Source organism: Pristiophorus japonicus, chromosome 12, assembly GCF_044704955.1.
Source record: "Pristiophorus japonicus isolate sPriJap1 chromosome 12, sPriJap1.hap1, whole genome shotgun sequence".
NCBI classification, from domain to species: Eukaryota; Metazoa; Chordata; class Chondrichthyes; family Pristiophoridae; genus Pristiophorus; species Pristiophorus japonicus.
In genome coordinates, this window is record NC_091988.1 from 129,909,272 (window position 1) to 129,923,927 (window position 14,656).

At 43.6% G+C, this 14,656-nt stretch overlaps 1 protein-coding gene across 1 annotated transcript in view; it reads right to left on the reverse strand.

The window, feature by feature from the left end:
- Positions 1–4,301: 4,301 nt before the first annotated feature.
- The window catches only part of rab22a (RAB22A, member RAS oncogene family), an 80,978-nt gene continuing 70,623 nt past the window's right edge, over positions 4,302–14,656 (reverse strand). The window contains exon 7 of the mRNA XM_070895931.1: positions 4,302–13,638. Coding sequence (XP_070752032.1) covers positions 13,541–13,638 — 98 coding nt within the window. The 3' untranslated portion in view covers positions 4,302–13,540. The remainder of the gene's footprint in view (positions 13,639–14,656) is intronic.

The following is a 14,656-nucleotide window of genomic DNA, read 5'->3' on the forward strand; positions in this document are numbered from 1 at the left end:
TTTCAGCTGTGTAATTATAGAGCTGTCCTTGGAAGTGTGGCCGTTTCAGGGAATTAACCGAAAACTCCTTTGCACCACAATGTGCAACAGCCGAATCCTTCCTTCTGCTGTCTGCACTCAGGTGGTGCAAACAGTCCTACCAAAAACCTGATGACACTACAGGCCCATATAGGAATGCTATTTGGCCACTGGGATGAGGAAACCTCTTGTTAGTAATGTGAGCAGTAAAGGTTAGTCCCATGGCTTAAACAGAAAGGCACCTCAACAGACCCAACTCCCTAGTCCAATTTTAACAGCTGGAGAACGGCACATGGACATGGGAGCGCAAGTTTAGATCGTCACACATTCCAGAGTAATGACACAATATTAGAGTGTATTTACCTGTGATTTCTTCCCCGCCCCCCCCCACCCCACACACACACACACCCCCCTTCCCTGTTGGTACCAATATATTCTGAATTGGTGACAATACTGTATATGCTGAAATGCATTAGTGAGCCAGAACACATAGGATATATAGCACACAAACAGGCCATTCGGCCCAACCAGTCCATGCTCACACACTCCAACACGAAGCATTCTGGTGCTGCAATGTGTACCGCCTCCCGGCTCAAACCCACGCTTCCCTGCCCAGCAGGAAGGATAATCTGGGTGCCACGGTCGGGCTAGACGAGGCCTAGGAGCTTTTGGATGCCGCACGATAAATGGAGGCAGCTTGTACAATAAAAAAAAGTAGCACAGCTTCAGATGAGTTTGCTTTGCAACAGTTGAAAACAAGCGCACATGATCCGAAAGTGAGTGCAATAATTAGAGGCGAACAATTCTTTGCAAATTGTGTGTCTTATAATACTCCTGTGAAGCGCCTTGAGACGTTTTACGACATTACAGGCGCGTATAAATACAAGTTGTTGTTGTAACTTGAAGGGCTTCAAAAGCAAACAAGACCGCCAGGCCTTTGGTTGAATCAAGAGTATGGGTGGATATATTGTCAGTTTTGCACATTTTGCTCAGGCTTGTCCAGAAAATGTACATTTTATAGCTACTAGCCAATATCCAAAATTGACCATAAGTTTCAGGTGTAGAGGGGTCAGAGGCCAGGGGTTATTGGACCAATGCATGCAGATGTAATTCAGCCTCCAGACGTTTCATCCTTATTTTTATATGGTCATTATAAACTCATGCCCACAATCATGAGTGACTATGTAAACTCGTGATGTAGTGATTGTACCATTCTGCCAATGGCGGTGCTACTCCATCTCCTTGGAGGGATTAGAGCGGCGCTATAATCATGGCAAGTTTCAGTATAAAGTGAGCACAGGAATTCAAAATGGAAAAAGCCGACAGGAAGTGTGCACAGCTGTAAGAATTTTAATGTATTAGAGTGTATACTGGACTTCAGATTAAATCTAATCATCTTTGGGGAGTGACCCATGAACCAGCTCCTTGCTTTTTTTGCTGCATTTTAATCAGAGGGCTCTGCACTAAAAGACAATGCAGACCCGCATCCCTTAGCTTTTAAGAATGTGGGAAGTTACGAGCTTGCAGAAGAAACCTTTCACAGAACGATTAGGACAAGTCTTTAAAACCATGGGTCTGCTGTGATGGGTAGCACCATGCAGCTGTGCAGTTAGCATCGTGAAGTGATGATGCACCGCACCCATCTGCCCAGCTCTGCCTTTTAATGGGTCAGTTTGCAGTGAAATCAGAGACCTGGCAGGAATAGTCCAACAAGGCCAGCAATGACTGGAAGCATGTGGTTATACCACAAGTAGCTTCAGGTGTCAGCCCCCTCATATCCCTTACTCTGAAGGAAGAGATGCTGGGTGCACATTTCTGGAACGTATCTGCAGGATTGTGGGCAGGACCTATACATGTTTCTCCACCCCATTTATCTCAGACTGGCAGTCTTACAGTTAGACATTAAAAAGCTGCCAGGGTCGGAGTCGGGTGGTGCTCTGTTACAAAAAATGATCTAATCACAACTGTGGGACACACGCTCAAAGATCAGAGCAACTGTATGGAGACACTGCCACGTGAGGTATAAATATGTAACGTAAAACTGGTACTGTACTATGAATTCTCCTTTAAGCGCAGTAACAGTCAATTAACAAGCTCCTATTGGATTACAACAGAGGTCAAAGCCAGCCATCAAATCCTTAGGGAGCAAACTGCCAATACACAGATCCACACATTGATGGGAAAAGTAAAAAAAAATAGGTAGAGAACATGAAAGAAGTTACAATATTGCATGCGTGATGCCCACACAGTCAGTCCGTCCGCAGTGCTGCCCTGGTCATATCAGCGTGTGAACAATGCACAACTCCCAGACACAATTTGGTGAAATTGAGATAAACAGATAAGGAGCCAGAAAGTGTGCTTCATGCACGAAAACTCACGGCGTTCCCAAACGCAGCTTATAAACAACGTTCCCACTCCACAAAGCCTTCATTTAAATGTTGGGGGCGGGGGAGAAACATAATAAAACACAAGAAAGATTAAACCATGGATACAGAACGGCACCGACAAACCTCACTCTAATGTCGGAGTCAGTGAGTCACCTGTACCAGGAGCAATGGGAAATGAAAGCCAAGGAGTGGAGGGCAACACCACCGCCCCCCCCCCCCCCCCCGCCACAACCACCCCTCTCCCCACCACCACAACCACACTCCACCTACTTATTTATAATATTGTGCTGGATTGAGGTGCAACAAGAAGATACTTGAATCAGCTGCCTCGGCTTTTAACATGCAACAGCAGAGGGGCTATTTTCAAACTGCATACATTTCAGCTCGAATACTTTGCTGTACAATCATTGAGCGGTTATTGCAGGTTTATATTAAGACCACAAACTATAAAGAATTGGTATTTGGTATGTATTCTATGATCTTCCCTGGGTTAAACAGGGAGGCATTTGTCAGAGTGTGCTCACAAAGATTCCACCAAGTGCCCCCGCCCCCCTCCCCCCTCCCCCCTCCACCACACACACAAAGATTGAAACAAAATGGTCCAATAACTGTGGTCTTGTACAGACGCAAACACAAGACATATCCTACAAATACCAATGGCGTTAACATCAATACATTTACTGCTGAAAGTATTTCACATTCACAAGAGTTGGTGCAACAGCTTCAGAGCTGACAAGTTTGTCCACAGCTTACAAGATGGAACAGCTCAACCATCTGCCTTAAGTTGGTTGGTGGCAAGAGTTACTCATACTATGACTTTGGCACCCACAGTGACTCTGGCACATACACTTGGTCAATTTATAACCCTTTTGAACCATTGGCAATTTAGAGGGGGACAGGTTCCACTGGAGCCAGATTTTTCCTGACCCCTCCTGTCTTCAGGAGGCAACATACCATCCTGGAGTCTCGTTTGCGGCTGCAGAAACGCCTATCTATTCCCCTTACAATCGAATCCCCTATCACTATCACTATCTCCCACTCTTTTTCCTGCCCTCCTGTGCAGCAGAGCAAGCCACGGTGCCATGAACTCCCCTGATGAGTCATCCCCCTCAACAGTACTCAAAAAATTGCAGCAATCCCAAGGGCAGTCTGGCCGACAACAACAACTTGTATTTGTATAGCGCCTTTAATGTAGTGAAATGTTCCAGGTCGCTTCACAGGAATATTATGAAACAGAAAATTTGATACTGAGCCACATAAGGAGAAATTAGGGCAGTGAGGTATGTTTTAAGGAACGTCGTGAAGATTAGGAAAAGGGAAGGTGCAACGAGACCTGGGTGTCATGGTACATCAGTCATTGAAGGTTAGCATGCAGGTACAGCAGGCGGTTAAGAAAGCAAATGGCATGTTGGCCTTCATAGCGAGGGGATTTGAATACAGGGGCAGGGAGGTGTTGCTACAGTTGTACAGGGCCTTGGTGAGGCCACACCTGGAGTATTGTGTACAGTTTTGGTCTCCTAACTTGAGGAAGGACATTCTTGCTATTGAGGGAGTGCAGCGAAGATTCACCAGACTGATTCCCGGGATGGCGGGACTGACCTATCAAGAAAGACTGGATCAACTGGGCTTGTATTCACTGGAGTTCAGAAGAATGAGAGGGGATCTCATAGAAACGTTTAAAATTCTGACGGGTTTAGACAGGTTAGATGCAGGAAGAATGTTCCCAATGTTGGGGAAATCCAGAACCAGGGGTCACAGTCTGAGGATAAGGGGTAAGCCATTTAGGACCGAGATGAGGAGAAACTTCTTCACCCAGAGAGTGGTGAACCTGTGGAATTCTCTACCACAGAAAGTAGTTGAGGCCAATTCACTAAATATATTCAAAAGGGAGTTAGATGAAGTCCTTACTACTCGGGGGATCAAGGGTTATGGCGAGAAAGCAGGAAGGGGGTACTGAAGTTTCATGTTCAGCCATGAACTCATTGAATGGCGGTGCAGGCTAGAAGGGCTGAATGGCCTGCTCCTGCACCTATTTTCTATGTTTCTATGTTTCAGTTGTTAAACAGCATGTGCTTCCATTGATACAAAGGCAGTATCAGCTAGATTAGGCCTGGTCTAAATAAACAAATAGAGCCAATACATTACTTTCCTGGGGAATAAAGATACATTATAGCATTGCTCAAAGCCACACACACAGCTCCTTTACATAACCTAGGTTAGAATATTACAAACACAACTATAAGACCAAATCATAGAATGATAAGCACAGGAGGCCATTCAGCCCATTGTGCCTGCTCTTTTGAAACAGCTATCCAATTAGTCCCATTCTCCCTGCTTCCGCAAAGCTTTGCAATTTCCCCCCCTTCAAGTACATATCCAGTTCCCTTTTGAAAGTTACTATTGAATCTGCCTCCACCACTTTTTCAGGCAGTGTATTCCAGATCATGCTAACTCGCTGCACAAAAAAATCTCAGCTCCCTCTGGCTCTTTTACCAATTATCTCAATTACCAGAATCTTAAATCGGTGTCCTCTGGTTACCAATCCTCCTGCCAGTGGAAACTGTTTATTATTATATCAAAACCACCCTTAATTTTGAACCCCTTTATGACATCGCCCCTCATTATCAATATCATCTCTTGCTGCAAGCAAGATTTCTGTGCACTGCAACACACTTTGGAATTATAGATCAGCCTTACGGTTCTTCACATAATTAGCATGCAACATTTTAATGTCTTCAAGTCCATCATGTCTATCTGAATTGGGATACATTTTTTGAATTTTTTTTTTAAAAAAGCATACAAGGAAGTGGATTTGCAGAATTGTGAATTCCTCATTTATACTCACTCTGAAATGGCAGCTGTTGAAGCTGACTGTGAAAGAAATTGCAAGGGCCGGACCTCAGAAGCTGACCACTGCACGAGCTGAGGATTGAAATCTGGAAAGGACCTTGCGTCCTTGCTGCCCTCATTGCTCCTTACTCGAGAAAAACACAGGTTAAAAACTCTTAATATCAATGGACGGATATACTGTGTATTGGTGAGGGCATCAGTCCACCCTTTTAACCAACAGTGCAGTAACCTGGTATTGGGAATCGAGCTCTGAACGATCAAACCATGACTAAAATCCCTTACCCTCACATATATTGCTTGCTCCCTGTCCTTGGATGCAGGGTCCCCATGGTCTTCACTGGAGAATGCCACATGTCTAAGCTGACTTTCCCCATTGTTGATTTTAGAATGATCCACTACTCACATGCCACCAATCAAAAAAAGCATGCACTTATTCCTCCTACTTGCCTAAAGAATCATTAAAAAAAAGGAACATGAAATATCCATTTTACATAGAAATACATAGAAGTTACAACATGCAACTAGGGCATTTGGCCCAACCAGTCGACATTTACTCACCACTTGACCAAACTGTCTTCATCACATTTGCCTGCCTTGGTCCCACCATATCAATTTATCCCCATTTCCTTTATCTACCTATTCAATCTTAACTTGAATGTTGATAGTTTCTACCTCAAGCACTAACCCTGGGAGTGAATTCCACGGCCTCAAGTCTATAGAAGTTTCCCCTGCCCTTTGTTCTCAATTCCGTGTAGAGTTTCTACTTTGGTGTGATTCCGGCGCAAATTGCAGCCATTTTGTGAATTTTCCCCTCCCGTCACGAGTTGCCGCTCAAACTCAATTGCATAATCACCAAATGCAAAATCTACCAAAACCACTAATCAGGCAACATTTTAAAACATAGTTTAAAAAAAGAGATATATTTAAGTGGTAATTTGCTAAGAGTTTGATTAATACAGCTGAAAATGGGTTTATCACATCTGTGAATAAGCCAATTTTAAATGAAAGAAAATGTATACCAAACTATTTTCTAGTTAGATTGGAGTACAGTAGTCAGTTCCTTAGTAAATTAAAAAACTTCATTAAAACTTTCAAAACATACCCATTAGCATCCTTGCACCCAAAAAATACAGTTTAGTTTTTGGTGTGTCCTTGAAGGCCTGCAAATGAGCGCAATTAGCGGAAACTCCCAATGGTGTGGCCTGTTTTGTGGTCGGGGCCAGCATCTCGCATGATGCTCAAAAACTAGTGCACAAGAGCGAGGAAACTAGCGTTGTGCATTTGCACTTAAAATTCCGCGAACTTTTGCATCAGTTACGTTAAATCGAGCGGAAAGTCCAGGCCCTTGTTTAATTGTGTGTCTTTGGCCCCTTATTCTAGGCCCATCAACTATTGGAAACATTCTGCTTCTATCCAATCATAATTTTACACACTTAACGGATCGCTCTGTAATCCGCGTTGTTCTCATGAAAAAAATCCCCAACTTTAAACCTTTTCATTTCGCATTTCCTCATTGCAGGCAGCGTTTGAATGAATCTGTCTTGTACCCTCTCAAGTCTCAATACCCTTCTTGTATTTATAGAGCCCAATATAGTCTCAGTACTCTAAATGTGGACCTAGCCCAAATCACTTGGATGGAACAAGCAACAGATCAAACAGCAGACACGCAATGAGATATATTTAAATGCCAGACGGATAAGGCACAGGCTAAATACATTCCAATTAGGAATAAAGGGTTGCATCAAAGGCTGGGATTATATGGATAAAGAGAGTAGTTAGAGCCATCATGAGATGCTAAAAAAGATGTACAATAAGTATAAGGGAAATAATAAAAAAGTAGTGTGATAATTATACAAGATATAGAAAGAAAGCAAAAATCAAGATTAGGAATGGCAAAAGTGAGTATCAAAGACTGGAGGTCAACAAACAAAGCATCAGGCAATTGATTACATTTGAAGTGCAGTCACTATTCATTAGTAAGCAAATGTGGCAGCCACTTTGCACAAAGCACGACCCCAGAAATAAGATGAATTACCACTGTTCTGGTGGGACATTGGAACTGTAGGAGCACCCGAGGAAAGTGTGGAACACCCACTACTGGAGATAAATATAACGGGACTAAAAGAATGAAAGTCAGCAAGCCCTGCTGATATCCATCCCAGAATAAGCAAGAGGCTGGGGAGGAGACCGCTGTCATTTTCTAAAAGTCTTTGGAGACAGGAAGTGTCCAAAGGATTGGATAGTGTCAAATGTTATACCTGTTTCTGCCTTATCACTTTCCCCTTTCTTAAACAGTCAGTGTGGATTTGTAAAGAGCAGGCCATGTTTGGCCACTTTAGCAAAATCAGGTAAGTATTATCAGTTAACAATTTAGTTAAATTTGTGGAAATCAGATAGAGAAAATGCAGTGGATGTTGCCTATATGGATTTTCAGACTCTTGATAGAAAATGTCACACAAGAGGTGCATTTAAAATAAAGGCATTAAAGTATTAAAGGAATGTGACTATAAATAGGGAGATGGCAAGGAGACAGAAAGCAAGGAGGAGGAATAAGTGCATGCTCTTTAGATTGGTAGCATGTGGATAGTGGTATGTCCCAGGGATCGGAGCTGGGAGCTCTTGTTGTCATTTATATTAATAATTTGGACCTCGGCACAAGACGAGTGATATCATAGTTTGCCGATACCAAGTTAGGGACATAGTAAACTGTGAAGAACGCAAGAGATTGCAGGAAGGCACATTTGTGGAGTGGACAGAGAGGTGGTAGCTCAATGCAGAGAAAACACTGTATTTTGGGAAAAACAGTGAACTGGGGCTATTGAATGCAAAAGTAAGGAAGTGATGTTGAATTTGGAAAAGATATTGATTTGGCCAGTTACAGTATTGAATGCAGCTCCGAGCACTCATTTGTAGGAAGGATATTAAGAGCAATGGAGAGAGTACAGTGAAGATGCACTAGACTGATACAAGGAATGAGAGATTATAGTTGTGAGGAAACTTGCTGGTTTCACTGGAAGAGAGAAAACTAAGGGGGATCTTAAAGGATTATGAAGGGTTTTGAGGGGGTAAAAAGCAGAAGTTTCCATTGCTTGGCGAATTGGTAACAAGCAGTGTGGATACAGGAAATATCACAAGAATGAAGTTGGGAGGTGGAAGAAGTTTTTTTTCTAAATTTAGAGGGTCATCAGAACAAGGAATGCTTTCCCACAAGTGGCTGAGGCAATGACGATAATATTGTTTCAAAGGATGAGTATTTGAAAAGGAAGAATATGAAAGGAAACAGTAGAGAACGAGATTAGATCAGATAGTTTAATCAAGCTAACGCTGGCATTGGTACAATGGTTACTGCTTACTTGTGCAGAATGTGTGTTACAATTCTTTAATCTAAAATGAATTTGCACTTGGGGCATAGGTGGCACAGATATACTCTCCACAAACTGCAGAATTATAGCCTAGCATTACTGATTCTGGGAAATCACAAACAAAGCACGCACTTAAATACCACTGGATACAGACAATGCTGCGTGTAGTGGCTTGCGTACATTATATAAATCCCTTGGGTCTGCTTCAGTTTAACAAGCTTTAATTGAAACTAACCACTTAACACTAGCCCCCATCCCCAAAATCTATAGCCCTGCAGGTCTCAGATGGATGGATGGATGAGATTATGGTGTGGAGCAGGGACAACGAACAACGAAGACAACCCAACAAGGTAATCTAACTTCTATCTTCATTCTACACCTTCCAGACAGGAGCATAATAAAATAGTACAGCTTTAGGAAGAGGAGGCTTGTGTAGGAGCCTTAGGTCAGTTGTTAAGAACAATCTAGCAAATGGAGGATTGTTCCATGTGACAGCCCTGTATATTCCAGCAGTTGGGACACAGCTTGAGAGAAGTTCAATAAGCAACTGTGGAATTATCTTTTAGTGCTCCAGACAGACGGACTGCCCTTAGTTCAAATTGATGAATGTGCAAAGTACATAGTTACTTGCCCGGCGTCCAATTCCACTGCAGATGGCCCCACTCCATCCTATTACCATTGTCAACTGTAGGGGAGGCTGTTTGAGATAGTGTCATCCTGTAACCGTGGAGGGGTCCTCAGCTGACGCTAAGTGAACCTTACGAAGAGAAAAAAGGGATGTTGGAAAACACTAGCTGACTAAGTTCAGCTGAAGTAGATGCATAAAAAGCCAGGCATTAAACTACAACTATGGTTGCTACCATCAGATTCCACAAGCTAAGCTGCATTCTATATGGTGTTGCCATCAGGCCCTCACATGCTTGACAAATCCTTCAGCGGATTCCAATTCTCACACTAACCCTTCCTCCCCTCCATCAATTCAGGAGGTCTGTGTCAAAAATTCCTTTCTGACCCCTCATAGCAATTCAACAAGTCCAAAGCAGCCTCAAACTCATTTACTCATTAGAATGATTTACCTTCCATGGGCTGTGATCACCTCCATTCCAGAAGTCCATTTATTATCTTCTTGAAGGACTGCAAAGAGAGTCAGTACATCAGAGTCCAGTTCCACAGGTCGATCAACCTCTGGGAACAGTAACAGTCCAGACATCCAACCTCACTCTCTCCTTCCTGTTTTTATATGGGTGGCCTCTAGTTCTACCTGTCTTCTTCACCTCAAACATACTATCTTACTTTCATAATGTCTTTGCCTTAAATACCTTGGATCAGATCCTGCCTTTGCAGAATGAAGAATGTGGTTATAAATATTAACAAGTCTGTATTAAAGAATTAATCAGCTTTTTAAAACCAAGATTTTACACAGACGAACAAACTCACTTTCCTTGCATGCTTGTACTGAGGGGGACATGAATCCATTCAGTAAGCAGTGTCTAGAGCTCACCTCTGCAAGTGCTCAGATGGATTTACTGCAATAAAATATGGAATCTGTCACTGACAGCATTAGGCATTCAAATACATGTAATTTTTCTTAGCCATGAAAGTCAGCTTTGTATTTCACTTTTAGGAACAATTACGCACAACGTGGAGGAGAGGGAGAAGGGTGGGTGACTGCCAGAAGGACCAGAAACCTGCTTTAATGTAAACTCTCTCATTTGTACACCTCCCGGGTTAGTCTTCTGAATGGTGCTGCTAAGGTCTACTTGCTGGTTAGGTGTCAGCTGTGGGCTCAGTGGCAGCAATCCCATCTTGGAGTCAGAAGGTTCTGCTTCAAGTCCCACCCCAGATACTCGAGTGTAAAATCTAGGCTGACACTCCAGTGCAGTACGAGTGAATGCTGCACTGTTGGAGGTGCTGTCTTTCGGATGAGACATTAAACCGAGGCCCCCCCGCCCCCTCGCTCATATGGGCATAAAAGATCCCATGGCACTATTTCAAAGAAGAGCAGGGGAGTTCTTCCCAGTGTCCCGCAACAAACATAGCATTAACTCATTGCCTTCGTAGGAGCTAGTGTGCAAATTGGCTGCCTCAACAGTGACTATACTTCAAAAGTACTTCATTAGCTGTAAAATGCTTTGGGACGTCCTGAGATCGTGAAAGGCGCCATAACATTGAAAGTTTTCTCTCTTTTTAAAGCTGAACACATCACCAAGCTCAGTTTATATGCAATGCGTGGGGCTGGACTGAAACCCAAACTGCCATCCCAGCAGGCTGGTCACATGGTACTGCAGCAGAACCGGGGACATGGGAAGCCTTGCTGACAGGGTCACTTGTGTACAAGCCGACAGTCTATATAAACAGCATGCTGGGACTACACACCACAACTTCTCACCTGGATTACACATTCATTTTTCAAGGTGGATGCAAAGAGGATGTTTCCACTGATGGGGGGAGACTAGAACCAGACGGCATGATCGTAGAATAAGGGGCCACCCGTTTAAAACAGAGATGAGGAGAAATTTCTTCTCCCAGAGGATTGTAAATCTGTGGAATTCGCTGCCTCAGAGAGCTGTGGAAGCTGGGACATTGAATAAATTTAAGACAGAAATAGACAGTTTCTTAAACGATAAGGGAATAAGAGAGCGGGCAGGGAAGTGGAGCCAAGTCCATGATTCGATCAGCCATGATCTTATTGAATGGCGGAGCAGGCTCAAGGCCTACTCATGTTCTTATTGTTTGCAAAAGCAATACAGCAGGAGAACAAGATTGCTGCAGGCCCGCACACAGCTACTCAGTTGTGCACAGCTTCCCATCTTCCTTTGCACCAAACAATTGCCGCTGTCGGTGACCTTGATGAAAGCGAAAATAAAATTCTGTCCAAAGACAACATTTCCACACTTTAAAAGATAACTAACTGGCCTGGGTTTGGCTAATCTACATCTACTGAAAACCAAAGGGTACGGTTGGAATGGCTAATGTCACGGCAGGTTTCTAAAGAAAGTTGCAATTCAACCATTTTGAAACGGCTGTGATTCCCTTCTAAATGACGGGTTCTGCTTGCAAACCAGGGCTGTACATTCCTGGTAGATCAAGTACAACAAGGAAATGAAAGCATCAATATGGTGGTGGGGAATGAGAGACCAGAAAAGGAGAAGAGAAAAAGATACATAAGGTTAACCCTCAGAAACTCTTCTCCCCCAACCTCAGTAGTTAGCCTATGGGTAACTCCAATAAAATGCCCTTTTGAAGAGTTCATACCTAGCAGCATTCATTTAACTCTGACCAAGTAGATCGTGCATAAACGGACTTGGATTTCACACCTTGATTTGCACTTCCATGATAACCAACTGTGCCTTGCTGACATCTACAGTAAATACAATGCACTCTTACATTAAAAAGACACAATCTCTTTTGCAGCTACTGCCACTTTCTGACAACAATATTTATCAAATAGGTTAGTCAAGTGTTAAGCCCAGAAACTTGCTGTAAATTAGTGGTGAAGTCAGAATGACCAAGGAAGCTAGTGTTAATCTGGCTGTTCCTTTAAAATCTTAAAGTACTAACGCCCTTCTGATTTATTTGTTAAATCTCACACATCATCCACTTAAGCAAGCATGGTTTGAAGACAGTCACATACAGATTGGACACCAGAAAACAAACTACACTATTTACTTCATTCCCACCCAAAACTTTAGGCATTAGAGGGAGTGGCTTTTAGAAGTTGTGCAAACTTTTGCCCCACACTCAAATGCAGCTTTTCCTCAATCATCAATTAGAATCCACTGTTGTAGGACTAAACACAAGAGTCAAGAATACTTCCCCGGACTCGAGACATTATTTCTATTCATACATAGATGCTTGTTGCCTCCACTTCTGAATGTGCCGACTCTTGCAGGGGTGCAGTTTCACAGGCACCAGGTGGCTCCCCTTCAGTCTTGAGGCTCTGCAGTGAGGATCAGCGGGACATCTGACCATGAAGCACATGAAAGCAGAGCTCCAGCTTGTCCTCATGCACACATTTTCAGCAGGGAGTCAGCAGAGAGTGATCAGGAACAAGAGTCAATGTTTCTCCTGCCCAGCTCAGATCCTTAGCACAGACCACAGCTCAAACATGGGACCACACACAACATGGTGCATTTATCCAATCAGCCACTGGGGGAGCTAAAGCCAAACTTCTTTCAGAGTAGATATATTTTTACTCCTTGCAGCAGTACAGGGACGGGCGGCAGTAACTCATCTCACTCATACGCTTCACAGCTATAAAGGGCAACAGTCATAGAGGGAGATCGAGATTTCTAGATCCTTTCAATCCTAAGTGCTCGAGTTCAAATAGTCATGCTCTGCAGATTGAACTGTGTTTTTCTCAAATTTCTTTTGTTGTAGATTTGAAGATGTGGAGTCATTATATTCTTAACAGAATGCATTTCTGAACACAGGGTTCAATAGGTTTTAATGAGGGAATCACTTCAGATTGCTGTACCTGGACGGGGAGCTGCAAAGTCATTTTAAAGGGAGTCCGATTCTTGGTTACAAAACACAAACTAAACAAAGTGCTTCAGTTTTAAAATTTCCCTTTTTTTTTTATGCGATTACTTGAGATCTATTTACATGCAATGGAAAAAAAAACAAAGTTTTCTTTTGCACCTCTGCATCAGACTGCTGTTGGACGCCATTTAAACCATTTCCTGGTTCATTGGTTTCTCTGCTCTTGGACACGTTGAGGAGTGAAACACAAGCGGTTGCAAAAGTGCCCGCCAAAGTGTTGCTCGGAGCACTTTTATGGAAGAATGAGGCAATAATAATTTTAAGAAGAGTGATTATTCTTCCGTCGAGGATAGCACAGCAGGAAGGCCGAATGCAGGAGGGACGGTTTTACAGGGATCTTCTCGTAGGCTTGCTCTGAGTCAGTCCGAGCATGGGGAACGGTCAGCAACAGCTACGTTTTGCTTCAGAAGGTTGTCTCCTCAGCTTAAAGCCTTTATTGCTCGCTCCTGGATTGACAGCCGTTGAAGGAATCCGGCGACCTAAAAAGGGGAAAAAGGAAACTGTAAAATAACTCCGACCTCTGGGCATTTTGACTGAGTGAGTCACGGCCTTCACCACCAAAAATCAGCAGGTCACTGTTTGGCAAAGGATAGAGGGAACGGATTGACTGCCAAATCAGTTTACAGCTTTCAAGCCCACATGATGGGACAGTATCCTTCTCGATAACAGTGCTGGTGTGGAGAGAAAAACAGAACCAACCTATGCTCAAACCAACACTCCCGCTGTGTAACACCACACTGCCTATCACTGAATTAAGTCAATACAATCAATCATAGGCATTCCCTCGGAACCGAGGAAAACTTGCTTCCACTCTTAAAATGAGTTCCTAGGTGGCTGAACAGTCCAATACAAAAACCACAGTCCCGGTCACAGGTGGGACAGATAGTCGTTGAGGGAAGGGATGGGTGGGACTGGTTTGCCACACGCTCTTCCTGCGCTTTCTGCATGCTCTCGGCGATGAGACTCGAGGAGCTCAGCGCCCTCCCGGATACACTTCCTCCACTTAGGGCGGTCTTTGGCCAGGGACTCCCAGGTGTCAGTGGGGATGTTGCACTTTATCAGGGAGGCTTTGAGGGTGTCCTTGTAACGTTTCCTCTGCCCACCTTTGGCTCGTTTGCCATGATGGAGTTCCGAGTAGAGTGCTTGCTTTGGGAGTCTCGTTCTGGCATGTGGACAATGTGGCCTGCCCAGCGATACAAACAGTCAATACAAACTTGCCCTGATTCATCTCTCGTTTGCTTTCGTCAAAATTAAAGGACTTGGAAGTGCAGAAGAGGGATAACTTGTTTTGATCGCGCGCACGAAGAGATAGCGACTGGCTTTCTCATCCTTTCACATAGGAGAGGTTTGCAGCTTGGCAACCGTGCAGTGAAATGTCAGTTAAACACCGTTTTGTGATGACTGGGTAAAGTTGCTTGGATTCCAAATCGCAGTTACCCGAACAGTCGGGCTCTGAGGCCCCCTGCTGGGCAGCAGCAACCTCATCAGCTCACAGGC